This window comes from Vigna unguiculata, chromosome 6, assembly GCF_037176805.1.
Source record: "Vigna unguiculata cultivar grain cowpea cultivar isolate G323 ecotype 2 chromosome 6, ASM3717680v1, whole genome shotgun sequence".
NCBI classification, from domain to species: Eukaryota; Viridiplantae; Streptophyta; class Magnoliopsida; order Fabales; family Fabaceae; genus Vigna; species Vigna unguiculata.
Window position 1 is genome coordinate 38,737,987 of NC_140797.1, and position 16,894 is coordinate 38,754,880.

A 16,894-nucleotide genomic window follows, 5' to 3' on the forward strand; every position below is an offset into this window, starting at 1 on the left:
ATAAATATATTTTTAAATTATATAATTTAAAAATTATTTTTAATTTTTTGATTGTATAAAAAAAATAAAAAATGATTTTTTTTATATGGAAGTTATGGAAATGGACGAAGAAGCTTCTTGAACTGACTGGTCTGATCGGGTATAATTGGACCCATTACGGGTTTGGTGACGCTATCAGATTGAACTTTCAGTTAACTTGTGCTAAACAGACAATTATACTTGCCCGGTCAGCACTTTTAATTGTCATTTTCTAATTGGCTCCAACATTTGAAATCTATATATCTATACGTCAACTAAAAGATTTTTAATAATACATTTTTATTATTATTTTTATTTATGGGATCACTAATTGTATTTAAAGTAAATTCTTTGTGTTTTATTGCGATCACTAGATTTTTTAATTACTATAATGAGATAATAATTCCAGCTTTAATATAGATTTTGTTAAATATCTTGATTATTAATAATAATCATTTAATATCTTGATTTTTTAATCTATAACTATATATAAAGTGAATTCCCTCTTCTGTGTTCACATCTCATAATTACAACTTTACCCTTTACAATTTAATTATTTATTAAATTTATAAAAATTAACGGTTATTTTTACCAGTCTTTATAAAACTACTTATTTATCTTCTTCTTCTTTTTTCTTATACTATTCATCAACAATTATTTTTCTCATCTTTTCTCATACATTTTACTTTAATTTTTATAAATATATTTTTATTTTGTTTATTAACTTAATATCATTACAATATCATTTCCGCCAGTTGTATTTAAAGTAAATTATTTTTGTGATATATTTCAATCACTAGATTTTCTAATTACTATAATTGATAATTAACCAATTAGAATATACTATCATTCAATATAAAAAATAAATAACCAATAAATATCAAAATATCAATTTGAAAACTAATTATTCATTCTATCTCATATTAAACAAATAGGGGAGAAATGAATCTTAGATTTAGGATAAAAATGGAATAAAACAAATTTATCTCAAATTTAGAAAAGTGAAGACATATTTAAATCATAATATTATTTGTAATATATTTTATACTATATAATTAATAAAAAAAAAATCATCCGTTGGATCTGGAAAGGGGTGTAAAAATGATGGAATGGGCACGGTCACAAGAGAAAGGAGTAATGGGCGTAGAGTGGTTGTTGGTGTGCCATGGTTTGGTCACTGCGGTGGTCGTTGTTTCTTTCCTCTGCGGTCGATGGCCAATCTTCGAAGGCACTTTCATCCAACGCATACACTATTTTCTCACTTTCGGCGCTTACGATTACTTTCTGTAACTATCTCTCTCTCAAATTCCTTTTCGCCTCCTTCAATTTCAATTGCTTCATCTCTCACTCTCTCTTCTGCAGGCGTTTCGTTGGCGCAGTTTTCGGCCATAAGTGCATGGACGCGGTTCTTTCTGTCGAATATTACTGCTGCGATCGTCCCAATCCTCTTCTACAGGTACTGCTGTTATTTTCTATTTCGATTCATTTCTTCGATTCTGTTAGCGACGTAGTGAAATTCTTCGTCCTATTTCGACGCATGAATTTATCAGTCTTCTGCGTTGCGTTTTATGAATTGTGACCTACAACTAGCATGACAGTGGAATCCATAAACAATTTCTCTAGTTTTTGGTTGAATAAATTACTTCGCCTAATTCATTACGGAAATCGTTTTTTTTTTTATATATATTATCTAGGTTACGATTTGCTCACTTCTGACGTGTGAATACTTCTTATTTGTGTCTTTTATGTGCAATACTTACTAAGAATGGGATGCAAATGCCTCCAGTTCGTGTATCCTTTTAGGATCATGGCGATATCCTTAACTTGCACTGTCTTGAATGTCCTTATAGTTGACAATTTAAAAGTTCTAGTCCCTGTACGATAAAACTGCAAGTTCCGATTCTCATGTGGATACAAGATAATATTCGGACCATATTTTAACATCATTGAAAACTTTTCTAGCACGGATAAACTGCTACAGAATTTGTGAGGACCAGAACTTCTAATTTTCTCGTATAGGAATTAAGACATAAAATGGAGGCAATTATAGGAAATAAAAGAATAATTTAACTCTTTGCATATTATCCTAGGGATGAGACCGTGGTTTTTCTTTTCTTTTCAGAAAGTCTCGACTGCATTTTTTATGTTCTCCATTGGTTTGAATATTAAACTTCTGTTTGTGCAGATCATATACATTGTGATAATAGGTGTTACCTATTATTTCGTTGCCAACTCTTGCTTTGCCTATATCCCCGGATACTATATAAGTGGAATTCACAGGTAGTGTAGTGCTGGGCCAATGTTGTACTCTTTTTTTACTTAATGGTTTCTTCAGCATTATTCTATCCTGAATTTTGTTAGACCTTATATTTTTGTTTAGGTACACAAGCTTATTGGCAGTTGCTGTTGGAATTATGCTCTTTCTTTTGACCAGCTTTTCTGATCCCGGGACCGTAAACGCTGAGAATGTTTCTCATTATATTTCTGCTTATCCCTATGATAATATTATATACTCAGAGAAAGAATGTTCCACTTGCAAAATTCAAAAGTGAGTTTGATAGTGTTGTTGAATTTTGTTGAAATGTTGGCTATGTCCATCTATAAAACTATCTTAATTTTTTTCTGCAGACCTGCTAGGTCTAAACACTGCAGCATTTGTGACCGGTGTGTTGCTCGATTTGATCATCACTGTGGATGGATGGTTAGTAATCTTTGAAACTCTCCTCTTGATAAGGTTGCTCGTGTGGTTCTCATTTAATATATATCATATGCTTTTTTGAAGATGTACTGAAGTTGTTTAACTCGCAGAACAATTGCATTGGGGAGAAAAACACACGGTATTTCATGGCATTTCTATTATGGTGAGTTCGCCATGTATTCTTACATAAGTATCATTTTTGTGTAGTCTAATCTAACTCCCTTAGCAAAGAACCCAAGAATATACAATGCATTGAGAGACTAAGCAATTTTTTTTGAAGTTTCCTCTCCTTAAATAAAAATTAGAGGTTCACAAAAAATATTCCAAGTGGTACCTGTTGTCATTTGGTTGGTGTGGAAAATTGGCAATGTGGATAGTGATAAGTTATAGTTGCTTCTCATGGACTTGTGTGATATAATTATTCTTCTATTGTTTCTGTTCAAGTAATTGATGATTTTCTCCAATTATAAGCATAAAAACACAACTCACAAGTTTTAGTTAGCTTGCTATAAGAGAGAGCAATTGATTGAAGAACTAACTACAAACGAAGAAAGTTTAACAATATCACAGCATTGTTGGGATCTAACTTCACTAATCTCCTTCTCATGACCAACCGTGATCATATAAGTTTTTTCTCTCACTATCCAATGTTGTAATAATTGATAAAAATCACCAATCATTAATCCCTTAAAATTTGGATCCTATGTTTATTTATCAATCATCAATTCTTCAACCATCAACTGAATAAACCTGCGTTGCAATATAGAACAATCAACGAGTTAAATCCTATTCCTAGAGTCACGATTCATCAAGTGATGTATTTTCAATCGAGATCAATAGATTAATTTCCAATCAATCCTAAGACAAGTTATGATCCAGAAACAAACGTGAAATACTATTACTGAAGTAGATGATATATATATCAAATAAGACTGAAATTGATTATATTTGATCCAACCAAAAAAAATAGCTACTGCCAGTATATTTTTGCACTTTGGATATAAATTTGTACATGCTTAAACATCCTTCCTATTCCTTTATTTTTGGATTTTCCCTTGGCTTTTCTTGCTGTTGTACTATAGGGCAGAAGGCTACCACCAATACCAAGTTCTATCCATTTTCTTAGCGTACAGAGTGATTGGGCGGCCCTACTGCATTCCAGTTTCTTTTATATCTTTTTTCATCTTTTCCCTCTCACTTTTCTTTCTCTTATTTTAGAAGATAATTTAACTTCACCCTTATTGTATCTGTACCACAGGTAGCCAAATCGTGTCACATTGTAGGATTCTAATCGTGAATTTACAATTCTAATAACTATGTTGTGTACCTATTTTCTGTTTGATTTAAATTTTATTTGTATTCTGAAAAGAAAACTTCAGTTCCGACATGGTACTTAACTATTTCTTTACCAATTCACTCTTCCATTATTATCACTTTAGTCTTAAACTTTACAAACATTGTGAGTATGTGTTTTTTAATGTGCTATTTTGAAATCTTTTAAATGCTATTCAATCTTTTTCCTCCCTCCAATGAGATGTGTAGTATAGATAACTAGAAGATCTTAGTAATAATAGTTTTAGTCACTGATTTCAACTTTACCATGTATTTGCAATAGGTTATACATTCTTCATCTCTGCTTCTATTTGTAGTTGTGATTCTTTTACATCTTGTAGGCATTTCCTTATATGCTTGTATGGAACAGTTGCCATTGGCTTGATTCTTGCTGGAAGACTAAGGGAATTAAGAGTTGTTGATATTCTAACTGGTAATATATATTTTCAACTAATATCCATCTTCGGATTAGGTTTTTTCTTTTTACTAACTTTGATACTTTTCTATCCTTGCCATAACCAAGCAGTTTATTATGGAATAGAAAATTCTTTTCTGGATTTAGCTCCTAATGTTGTGCAGGTGAGGGATTTGTTTTGTCTGTACATGCTGATTATGTTTTCTATTTTTATTCCCTGTTTTCCATTAAAGTGGTTTGTGATATTTTGTTATCATACAGTGGTTGTTGGGTTCTTACAACACTCAGATACTTCTTATGGTGTTCCTTGCAATCATTGGGATGCTGTTAGCTGGTTTCTTTGGTTACCATGCAAAGCTTTGCATTACCAATACTACCACTAATGAGGTACCTTCTACCTAACCTTCAAATGTATTTAGTAATATGTAGTAGATTATAAGGAGCCAGGTCGTGTCAATAATTCCTTATCTTTTTTTTTTCTTATTTGATAATAAAAATTATAGGGATGGATCAGAATTCTATGCATTTAAATAGTTGAATTAGAGATGTAGAGTATGGTATGGATCTCTTGTGTCCGTTCCCATTAAGTCAGAAGAAAATGCGGTACATAATACCTAATTTGAAGTTTGCATGATCGCTGGATAGTTGAATTTCAACTTAGAGTTCTTGCTGGTTTGAGAATGCAGAATTGTTAGAGTAAAATTGCTCTATATTGTTTATCACTGTTCAATTTTTGCGTCCTATTTTTAGCCAGAAAACTGCATGTTTATGAGATGCTAATGGCCCCCTAATGCTCAATGAAACTAAAGGTTTCTATGTGGATCACAGACTTTTAAGTGGCAAGACTACATTGAGTGGCAAAGGAAGCTAAGAGAAGCAAAGGTGAGCGCAGAAGCCCTAAAGCAAAGTATCGATGGAATTAGCAGTGAAAAACAGCCCTCATCTAGCAAATGGAGAGCCTTCTTTAGAAAATCACCTCTAGAAGATGTGGTAGTTGTTAAGAATAATGTTTACGATAAAGGTTTCTTCCACAATATTCAGGAGGTTATTTCCCCTTTCTCTGCAAGGTGGTCCTTTACACAAAACAAATTGAAGTCCAGATGAGTATGATCCTAACTAACGTGTTTTCGTTTCAAGAGCTTTGTGGGCTAGTTGCACATAAATTGAGTGGATAGTATGTCTATGCATTTATTTAGATTACCCAATAAATATTTTGAAAACCAGAAATATGATATTATGTATTAGAGTTCTAGAGTAGGTGTAGAGTGAATTGATTGGTTGTACTTGATAACCCTCCGTGTCTGCTTTTTTTGGTTGTGTTGTACTATTTGTTTCTAGTAAAAGCAGAAAGATATCTGTAATCACTGCACTTATTTTTAATTTTTTGTCCAGCGGCTCTTTGTTAAATTATATTGCCTGTAAAACTCATCGATGGCACTGTGTAGCGCACAGTTTGGCTATATTACTGCCAAAAGTGGACGATATCCAAACTAAAGCTTTGTTTTCTTCTGCGAACCGGTTGAAAACCTGTTTTAAATTCAATAACTGGCTTTTAAAAAGTTATAGTGAATTTGATCTTACTTGATCATAAACAATTTCTAGTATTAGCGGTTTTAAAACATACAACAAAATAGATCCTAATTTTAATTCTTTTACTATCAGTTGTAGGCATCAATAAAATGGGTTCTGTAAGCCTGAAAACAGAACCATCGGCAGTAGAAGGCAGAGAAGGAATCTGGCTGAGATTCCCCAATAAGTATCAAATATCTTTTTAATCTAATAAAAATTCATTAATTAGAAAATATTTTTTTATTAAAAATAATTATAGCGATAAATAATTTGATAACTTTTTATTATTAAAAAATGTTATTATAAATGATATAATGGCAAAATAGTTTTATTTTTTCATAAAATAATTAAATTTAGAATCATGGTTATTTTAAGGGTAAAAATAGAAATTAAATTATTTTAATTTAAAATACGGTTAGTGACATGGTAAAAATGAAAGAAAAATATGTTCATCAAAATTGGTTCGTGTTTATAAATGAATCAAATTTGGGTAACATTCTTGTACTAAAAGTGAAGTCATTTAGAAGATAATGTTTATATTAAGGGGTGAACTTATAAAAGCCCATGTTGTAACCATGGTTGATCCATATAAAAATGAGCACTCCTTTCTGAGGCTGTTTTGAAGATGGCCAATTACTATAATCTTAATCATTTGAAGTATGTCAACAATAATATCTCTCAGTTTAGGATATTTCTATTCTCGTCTACAGTCCAAAATTCTCATAATGTGTTGTTCTTCAGTTCATTTCTGCTTATGATCCGCTTCATTTTTTCTTTTCTATGGAAAAGGTTCCAGTTATGCTATCAGATCGTCTTCCTTGGTAATTATTTATTGTACATATTATTATCTTTCATATCCCTATTAGTTTTAACTCATTAAAGAAGTTACAGTGATGATAAACAATTTCTAATATTAGTGGATTTAAAACATATACTGGAAAATTATTCTATGACTCCCATTTTTTTATTTTCATTCTTTATTTCCTGACATGTAGAATGAGTCATTTATTTAAGAAAAAAATACTGATACATTAATTAATGATTCACCAAATGACATGAGGAAGTAAATTGTGAGAGTATAAAAATATATACTATAGTATGATTGTCCTACAATAAAATAGATCCTAATTTTAATTTTTGTACTATCATAGGCATCAATAAAAATGGGTGTAAGCCTCTGAAAGCAGAACCGTCCGCAATAGAAGGTAGAGAGGGAATCTGGCCGAGATTCTCATTACAGTATGAAAGTGATGCCATAAGGTTGGAGGATATATTTTATTATTGATACTAAGATACCATTTTCTTCAAAATTCTATAGCATGGCGGAAGTCGATACCTGTGGCTGAGGCTTGATATCCCTGCTTTGCATAAAAGACAAAAATTGATCAGGTAGCTCTTCCAGAAGAGCTTGCACCACTGATATCTGCCCACCTGCCAAAAGCTCATAAGTTTTCAGTTTTACATATCATTACTTAAAAGAGAAACCAAAAAGGTTCAGAAGCAACTGCTACTTACTCTCAACTTCTCTCATGGGGACAAATTGCACTATATCTCGTGTAGCTACACGACCCGTTGAACTCACTAACCCACGTCCATTATCAGCATCCAGTACCTGAAACCCAACAACTAAATATATTATATCTAACAATAAAACATTGTTTTGTTGTAGTAAATATTTAATGGCCAAGGGCGAAGAGTGAACCTCCATGCTTGTGAAATCAGCATTTCCAACTCCAACTATGAGAACCGATAAGGGAAGGTCAGATGCTTTAACTAGAGCGTCCGTTGTTTCTTGCAGATCCGTAACAACTCCATCCTACAAGAAGATCAACACTTAATTAGTTATTCATAACAAAACATAGTTATCAATTCATTATCATCATCTTACTGTTATAATAAGCAATACGTAATACTTGGTGTTGTACTGTGATGAAAGGGACTGCGCAGCCATTTGAGCTGCCATGTTGATAACTGGGCCAAATAAAGTGGGTCCTGAAAGAGTGATACTGCGTAAAGCATTGGCATAAGCATCCATTACGCCTTCGACTCCTACAACCTAAACTCACAGGAAAACTAACTGTTATATGTTAAATTGATTGAACACCATTTAGACAATTGCTATCTTCGGGATAAAATAAATACTGCAAATAATAAAAAACAATTTCTGACCTCCGAGCCACCTGGGTTGCCATTTAGATTAAAACAATGGGATACGGTACCACCCGGCATCTTCCCTCCAAAGCCCCAAGCAGGAAACCGCCTATCAGAATCATAAACCTGAATGACCTCTCCAACCTCCATTATAGCCTACAAACAAATTCTATGTCGATTAGTCAAATCAATAATTCAGGTCATGCTACCCCTTTATTGAAGTTCGTCAATACCATATACAAGGAAGTAAAAACATACACTGTCTTGATTTTGTTCAGAATATATTATCACAAGCTGTAAAACCTTGAGTGTGATCGATTTCACAAGTAAATGATTGAAAAGTTCAGAATCATTCATTGGAAAGTAGAAGAGATCAAGCTTACCTTTTGGTATGGATTTAACCGACCATATGCATCAATGTAATGCAAAGAATCTGAATGTTGAGGATTTCCATTTGAAGCTGGACAAATTTTGAGGGACTCAGCAAAATACAATTATGAAATTCACAATCATCCGTTGCTAGAATAGAAGAACAATTGTTACTTACCAGTGAAATCTACAGCAACCATGAAGTTCAGTTCAAAACCATTAGATACGTAATCAATAAAACTGAACTGTTCTTTTTCACAATATTGATCCACAAATAGTTGACCTTTTAGAACCTATGTTGAACAAATTGTAAAAATTGAAGTTAAGCAAAAGGAGTAGAGAAAAAAAAAAACATAATTTTATTGCATGGATCAGTAAACACCTTCTCTTGCCTGTCTCGTGTGGATGGAATGACAAAATTTGCGCCTGTTTTCTCCCTGTATAACTTTTCCAGTTCTGTTACTGACTTCTGCATTTTACTGGTTGCATTAAGTTTTGATATCAATATATTTTGCATCCATGACCCTAGAAAAAAAAATAGGCACAACAAAAATATAAAAAATGTACTATAATATACACAATAGTACCCAATAAGCACATGATCGCCACTGCTATTGAAATCGAAACACTCTATCAATAATGGATTATCCTGCACGAGTTAAATTTTAACGTGAGAAAGAAAGTTAAAAATAATATTTAGAGTATAAAAGAGTGTTTATAAATTTGTTTATCTGTAATTTAATTAATAACGATTTTTTTTTCTTTTTTCTCTATATTTTTCCCCTTATACAACATTTAAAGAAAACTTATCCCATACCCAAAATCAATGATTTGTAACATCAAATGTTAAGCCCAAATATGGCAGGCTTACTTTACTTCCAAACTTGTGACCACCAAGACAAATTGGTCTCCATTTTGGATTTAAATTGTCGTTGATAACTTCAGTCTTGCAGATAGGAATATAACCACCACTCTCGACCATTCTTGATATTCTTAGAAAAGGGTCCTACAAGAAAAACATATATGAGAGATTATCAAATGCTAAACAAACAAAACAAATAAATATCCACTCAATTAAATAAGAGAACATGAATAATAAAAATGTAGATGGGATGTAGAATAAGTACACTTTTGGAAAAAACATCCTTGTTGTCCAAGCGAGAACAACGAAGGACCATCTCAACTACACTCCTCGAAGCAACAGTCTCCTCAGCATGAACCGTAATTGCTCCTAGGTTTCTTAAACCACCATTCCCGCTTTTGTTTTGGAGCCTTAATGTTAACCTCCTACTTTGTTTAGTCACAATCTGCCTCGCACAAACACAGTTTACACCAGCGTCAGTGTACACAATCTCATTTCTCAATGCAACAGTATTAACTGTTAAGTTGCTTACACGGGTGGCATGTAATTATTTCATTTTTCCTTTTAGTAAAACACTCTACTAAATTTTGTTTGGAAACATAACTAGTTAATTTAACTGAAAGGATTTATATTCAAAACTGACACTTCTTAAATAAAATATAAAAAAAACATATTATGTTTTGCCTCTTATTTTAAAATTTTCTTTACATCTCTATTTTTTTTTCCAACTAAATAAACTATGAAATGAAATGTATAATTTTATCAGAATTCACAGTTTATAAAAATCTCCCCGTATAAAGCGTGAACTTGTTTACAAAAAAATGAGAATTTAATAATATATTATGCCGCCAAAAGAAGCATGTTTGTCCTTAACGATTTCAAATGAAAAGAATGGTGCTGACCTCTGATAATGTGCAATTGGCCATTCCAAGAAATTCTTGATCTCGCAATTTTAGTGTCTGCAACAGAACAACAAACGAAACTTTCTCTTGGTTTTCACATATAAACTTCGTAAGTCATAAGTCATAACAATTCACTAGTTAGGCTAGAGAAAGTAAGAACATAAATTTGGAATGCATAAAGCTTGTATCTGTACATTCTATGTCTAACTTCATTTTACTTCACACCACATTAATAAGTTGACATCCCCTTCCCCTCTCATGCATTTTAATATAGGATTCTACCATGACTTAAAGTTTATATAAAGTAGAAAGGAGATGAACAGGTCGAATGTTCAAATTTAACCAACGCTGGTACTCCTTTTAGCTAAATAACTTATTTAATATTTATTCATATATAAGTATTTGTCTAAATTATTATATAATTGAAAATAAATAAGATAAAATTATTTTCTTACAAGGTACTAAACTGTTTTAGTGACCTCTTTAAAAGAGAGCCTAATGAAACAAATTAAAAACAACCTACAGGCATATCACAGATAATTTTTGTAAATCCTCTAAAACACTTATAAATGTTTAAATTCCTGGTCACGAAAAATGGTGTGTTATCCCCAATGAAAGTAGTTGGCTTTTTGCAATTTACATTCTAAAATTTTCATTTTGTAAAACACTGAATAGTAATTGATAGATTTACAATTTACAAATTATAACATACAAAATTTAAAAAATAACTTCGAAGGCTTTTAGTTGTATATTCAACTTAGTCCTTGTCTGTGGCCAATTATACGTTAACTTGCCTATTCATAACTAATTATAAAGGGGTTTAATTTAAGAGGGCAGAGTAATTATGTTTACAAACCTTAGCAGGAACGCCATGATATTTTGTGTCGATATCATACACATGAAATCTGGAAGAAAAATACAATGAAAAGGAATTATAAGTCATCATTGCAATACATTGTTGGTGCAAAGACAGATATGAAGAATAGCTTACTCAAGTGGTTGCACAATTTCGAATTGAAATGCAACACTGATTTTCTCTATCCACTCTGGATTCAAACAATTCATAATTACTTCAGTGCGACCTAGTTCTTCCAATTGACCATCTCTTTTCTTTGCAAATACCACAACCATGGGATCACTCTGAAATAAAAAATAAAAAAAACGCTAAATTATACTCAAAAAGGCCTATTTTGAACAATGTACAAGTTACTTGGTATTCACACCTAGGCTGCCACCGACAAATATTTTTAAGTTTATATATATATAATATATATATATATATATATTTTGTAAATAAAGTCGTTAATCAAGACATTAACAGGAATTTGAGGAGGAACAAAGACACGACGAACAATATTTTACATTCTAGTTTGTAAACAAAATAATTTCAAATCATGGCATGATTAGCGTAATTTGATTGTTCAGAACTGTTATCGATTTGCATAGCATAACAAGCAGCAATGATATAGATTAAGGCAAATGGAAAAGTATTTCACAAAGAAAAAGAAAACCAAGCCACACATAAATAAGCATGAAACATCGACAAATTTTTATAGTCCATTTTGCACCGTTATCTAAAAGAAAATATACCTTTGAGGTAATGTCCCGATCAAGTAAGTTGGAAGCTGAAAGAGATAACTGCAGAAAATTAATATTACAGTGAGACTATAAACATTTGTCCAGTGTTCCAACAATAATAACTAACAGCATATTTAAAGAACCAAAAGAAAAAGAACTGCAAATAAATTAGAGAACAAACAATCGTAAAATAATTAAACATGCTTTATCATCTAAGAAAAAAAATTATAAAAGAACATTATTCATTTTGGTGGACGGGTTTAGTCAGAGGTGTCAAGATGGTTAATTGGTCTAGAGCTTATGTTTAACAACCTCTTAAACAAAACTAAATTCTGACCCCATGAAATGTGTTGGTTTCTTTGGAGGAAATTCATCGTTACTGAAATATAAATAATTTCAAATGAATAACATCAATTTCAACTCAACATGGTAATGAATTTGAGGAAACTTTCTTCTTAAATATTCTTCTTCTATTTTTGTTTATATTCATCGTGAGACTACATTTGAGCCACTTTCACATTGGTGTACATTTTCTCAAGGATTTTTTTTTTCATGAATAGATATCAGGAGGAGATTTTGTACTAAGGAAGTCGAGTCATAAATAAACCCATATTTGTTATTCTTTTCTTCTTGTATATTTTTTTTTTTTCTCATTTTTATAAGACTTTCAATTCATTTTATGTTGTTTCAGAAGAGATTTTGTACCAAAAATATCATGAGCGAACTTATATAACCCACTAGTGTAAAATGAGTCATTTACATCACTAATCTAACATATGACTACAACCTGATGTAAAAAATGTACGGTAGTAAATGTCATAATTTTGATAATGTCCGACACATCTAATAACAGAGAACAATATCATCTTAAACTCAATTTCGAGACAATAAATTTTTTGGATACAAACTAAAATATATAAAATTTGAATAATTTTTAATAAATATTTGAAATTTTAAATCCAATAACTGCTCCAATTTTTGAATTTCAGTTGGAATTCTAAATTATAATAATCTAAGCAAATATACTACAAGAGGCAAAAAATATAAATTACTTCGATTTGAATATTTTTCAATGTAATTTCAAACTTATAAGGACCATAATCATTCTTCATCTCGTTTAAAGATCTTCATGAAAGATATAGAAAACCAAATTAAATTTTTTATCATTGTTTCTTGAATTCATAGGTAGAATGAAAATAAATGATGAAAAATTAAATGATGAAAAATAAAAGTATGTAAAATATGAAGTGAAAATTAAAAGTTTTGTTTAAGAAAAAAAACGATAACTAAAAAAAATAAAGTGAAAAATACAAATAGCATTTAACATATTGTTTCTTTATTTCCATCACTGATATTTCCACTCTCCCCGTCTTATTTCCTTCCAACTAAATAAAACCTTCATTTTCCTCCTACCCTCTAGACCCTAAAATCCACACATATATACATACATTCCTCTAAATTTTTTTTTCTCTTGTTTAAGACCGTTGCATTAATCTCGTTGTCCATATTTCGTCATTTGTTTTGAAAAATGTTTTTGATTTAATTATTAATATAATTATGTATACTTCAACCATTAAAAAACTTATCTGCTATACAGATTAAATTATATATACAAAGTTATTTTAAAGTATCATTCAAACTTTAAAAACATGTCAACTTAGTCAAATATGATGCGGATTCATTGACATTTTGAAGAAAAAAATTCAAAACAAAAAAATGAACTAAAATCACGTGATTTTTGACGCCTAAAAACATTGTTAAATCGGCTCACATAAAATTGTTACTCATGTTTTAATGTTTTTAAATGTTACTTTCTGCATTTTACCATCAAAATAAGTTATTTTTACTTTTAATCTATATAGTTATATAATTTTTTATATAAATATAATATTATAAAATTTCTTTCAGATAATTATAAATAATATCGTATGATGTAATAATTTATTATTAATTTTATTATATATTACAATCGATTATTATATAATGAGATATTATGATATAATATTTTAAAGATGTAAAAACTCTTATATGAAATAAATTTTTATATCATATTGATAAATATTTTATAATATTTTATAATAATTTTTATCATATATATATATATATATATATATACATGAAAAGTGATATGAAAGCAGTAAGATGATAAACTTAATGGTAGATACCGAAATCTAAAAAAATAAAATAAAAAACAAAAATCAAGTAATCATAATTAGTGACAAAATATAAACTTGAACTAAATATAGTAAAACAAGTGGCAAAATATAGACCGTAGCAATAATTCAAAAGTCTAAAAATAATGAAAGCACGATTACTTTTACATGTGTCAATGAATCCAATTAATCCAGATATGATATTGTTGGCTTGAGTAAAGAAAATACTTTTCCAAAAGTCAATGAATCAATTACTCCAGATATAATATTGTTGGCTTGAGTAAAGAAAAAATTATTTTCACTTGATGATCGATAAAAAATTGTTTACTCATTTTGATTCATATATTAATTTAACTTACAAAAATAGTCTAATATTTTTATTAGTCAGTATACATTTTTATAACATGAAACCTTAATTAACTGAAAACTAGAGACCTTCTTTGCTTATAAAGGGTGTTGATATATACAGGTTAAGCAAGATGTTTAACATAGCTTATATAAAACATCATAGTTAAAAATCTTATGTTAAAAATGAAAAATAAAATTGAGAAATATATATATATATAGTAAATTTTATCATTTAAATTATTCAATTATAATTGTATACGATGATTATATATAACCTACATGATTAAATAATTCACATGGTAATAATATATATATTTAATGGATTTTTATTTATATACTACATACCAAATAATTTTATATTAATATAATATTTTGAATTTAACGGTTAGTTTTTGAAGAAAAAATAATGAAATACATACTTTACATTGTAACATTTAATAGATGTTATATTATTGTAATTTGATATATTTTCATATATATATATATATATATATATATAATATAAAGTATTATTAATTTTTTTCCTAAATATTATTAGTATGTATATTTTTTTATTGACCAAAATTATAATTAAATTTATATATAATTAAAAATGGGATAAATTTATTATACTGATAATATTTTTACTTACTTTTATTTTCATGTTTGGTTATGTTAAATTTTAAGATGATCGATATATTTATTTTCTCCCATTTTAATAAATAGTATTTATTTATTTATTATCTTTCTTTTTAAAATTTTCTCTCCTTTATCCCTTTGTTTTACTATGAATCTTGTCACTGTTTTCCGGTTCAATCCGTTTGGTTTGACTGGATGATATATATACAGTAAAACTGGAGCTAACTTGTTCGCAGGCAAAAGCGTGAAGCATACAACAAGTATAATATAACTAATAATTAACAAAAATTAAGAAAAAAATTATCCTTAATTTCTCTACTTTTCGGAAAACAAGGTGAACCGTGAATGGGAACAGATCATAACAGTATGCGAAAGAACTGAAAAAAAATTGCAGTGAGAGTGAATAGATTGAACGATAGAAAAGAAGTTGAGAAGAAATACCTCAACTCGCGTGAACAACTGCTGAAAGCCTTGAGTCTTGTAAAAGAAATCAACGGCGTCGTTTTGCGGTTCAACGCCGGTGGCTGCTTCACGTATCCCTCCCACCGCTTGCTTCCCTCCTTTCATATCCGAAAAACACCCTCCCATCTTTTCTCTCTGCAAAACGGTTTCTAATTTTTCTACTCTAATGAAACAGTGAGTGAATGGATTAGGGTTTCTGTGATTTTATAGTGGTTATTTGTTTATTCGTGTTAACAATAATAAATAATAATAACGCTTTGTCCAAACATGGCTATGTTTGAGCTTCACAGAGAGAGCAGCGCGTTCGTTACCTTTTATAGCTTGTGACAGAAACGCGTCGTTCCATTCGTATTCTAATCCGTTTCGGTGAACTTTCACTTCAAGGGAGACATGTTAGAGAGAAAACGTGTAATAAGAGTGATAATTGATATTTTATGTTAACAAGCATTTAAAGAACTTGCAGAAGAAGCAAGGGTCATTCATTGATGTAAAACCTAATTTAATTTATTTTTCTATGAAAGAAGAAAAGTCATTCTTACTCATTTCTGGTGTGTTTTCCATGTATAAGCATAGACTCGGATAGATTCCTCCAGTGTTTAATTTTAAATCTACTATATATATTTAATAATATTTTCACTTGTTTATCTATAACAATATATAAAGGGAATTCCTCTTTTTGTGTCCACTTTTCAAAATACCGATTTTACCCTTTAAATATACCAATTTATTAAATTTAAAAAAATTGACCGTTACTTTTACAAATTTTTTATAAAATCAGATGTCTCTGCTTCTTTGTTTCTTCTTTATCTATCAATAGTTATTCTTTTATCTGTTCTGATATATTTTACTTTATTTTTAATAAATATAATTTTAAAATATATATTAACTTCATAACATTATAATATTATCACTTACTAATATAATATCACGCACTTTAAAAATTACATATACACAGGCGCGATAAGCTATCGCGCCGCGCCTGACGCTAGTTTTATGTAGTGAATATTTGTATTTTTTTTATATGCTTTCGTCAGGTAAAAATATTTTAATTTTTTGTTTATTGTTCTTGTAAAAGTTTTTCAATTAACAAAATACGAACTACACTTTTAATTTTACATATTTCTTTTTAAATATCTTATTTTAGAAAGTCTTGAACTCTCTTGTGTGACGTGTAACTGCTGAAAAATAATTGCACCTGAGAAATAGTGCCCGAAATCGAAGTGAAAGCTTTGTACACACCCCTTCAAACGGGCATACATGTCTGAATCATGACTTTGTTCATCATAATAATTCAATATATATATATATATATATATATATATATATATATATATATTGGGAATCAACAGCTATAGCGATGGAACAATTTATTTAAAAATAATATGTTTATTATGGATGGAAGAATTTCTTTAGAAAATA

General features: G+C 29.8%; 2 protein-coding genes across 3 annotated transcripts; one reads left to right on the forward strand and one right to left on the reverse strand.

Moving 5' to 3' along the window:
- The first annotated feature begins 1,107 nt into the window (after positions 1–1,107).
- Positions 1,108–5,843, forward strand: LOC114186784 (DHHC-type zinc finger family protein). The gene is made up of 10 exons (XM_028074799.2): positions 1,108–1,304; positions 1,381–1,474; positions 2,204–2,298; positions 2,399–2,566; positions 2,647–2,719; positions 2,827–2,879; positions 4,390–4,481; positions 4,575–4,627; positions 4,725–4,850; positions 5,292–5,843. Exons 1-10 carry the CDS (start codon positions 1,120–1,122, stop codon positions 5,565–5,567), a joined length of 1,215 nt encoding a protein of 404 aa, XP_027930600.1. The 5' UTR covers positions 1,108–1,119; the 3' UTR covers positions 5,568–5,843.
- A 1,179-nt stretch (positions 5,844–7,022) lies between these two features.
- Positions 7,023–15,775, reverse strand: LOC114187583 (protein BONZAI 3-like). 2 transcript variants are annotated; one of them, XM_028075862.2, is made up of 16 exons: positions 15,455–15,767; positions 11,907–11,954; positions 11,308–11,456; positions 11,173–11,221; positions 10,317–10,373; positions 9,680–9,859; positions 9,424–9,558; positions 9,140–9,201; positions 8,935–9,031; positions 8,731–8,845; positions 8,567–8,643; positions 8,202–8,339; positions 7,921–8,088; positions 7,735–7,848; positions 7,548–7,644; positions 7,023–7,463 (listed from the first exon to the last, which is right to left on the reverse strand). In XM_028075862.2, exons 1-16 carry the CDS (start codon positions 15,599–15,601, stop codon positions 7,345–7,347), a joined length of 1,752 nt encoding a protein of 583 aa, XP_027931663.2. In that variant the 5' UTR covers positions 15,602–15,767; the 3' UTR covers positions 7,023–7,344. The 2 variants fall into 2 exon arrangements, 1 of the variants encoding a protein (XP_027931663.2); XR_003605283.2 differs by lacking the exon at positions 7,023–7,463 and having other exon boundaries at positions 7,946–8,088; positions 15,455–15,775.
- Positions 15,776–16,894: the final 1,119 nt, after the last annotated feature.

Excerpts from the sequence above, each read along its gene's own strand:
- LOC114187583 (XM_028075862.2), bottom strand. The coding sequence starts at position 15,601 with ATGGGAGGGTGTTTTTCGGATATGAAAGGAGGGAAGCAAGCGGTGGGA. Across the intron at positions 10,374-11,172 it reads ATCATGGCGTTCCTGCTAAG|ACACTAAAATTGCGAGATCA; the intron begins GTTTGTAAACAT and ends GTTCTGTTGCAG. Across the intron at positions 9,032-9,139 it reads GGCGATCATGTGCTTATTGG|TAAAATGCAGAAGTCAGTAA; the intron begins GTACTATTGTGT and ends TAATGCAACCAG.
- LOC114186784 (XM_028074799.2), top strand. The coding sequence starts at position 1,120 with ATGATGGAATGGGCACGGTCACAAGAGAAAGGAGTAATGGGCGTAGAG. Across the intron at positions 1,305-1,380 it reads GGCGCTTACGATTACTTTCT|GCGTTTCGTTGGCGCAGTTT; the intron begins GTAACTATCTCT and ends TCTCTTCTGCAG. Across the intron at positions 4,851-5,291 it reads CCAATACTACCACTAATGAG|ACTTTTAAGTGGCAAGACTA; the intron begins GTACCTTCTACC and ends TGTGGATCACAG.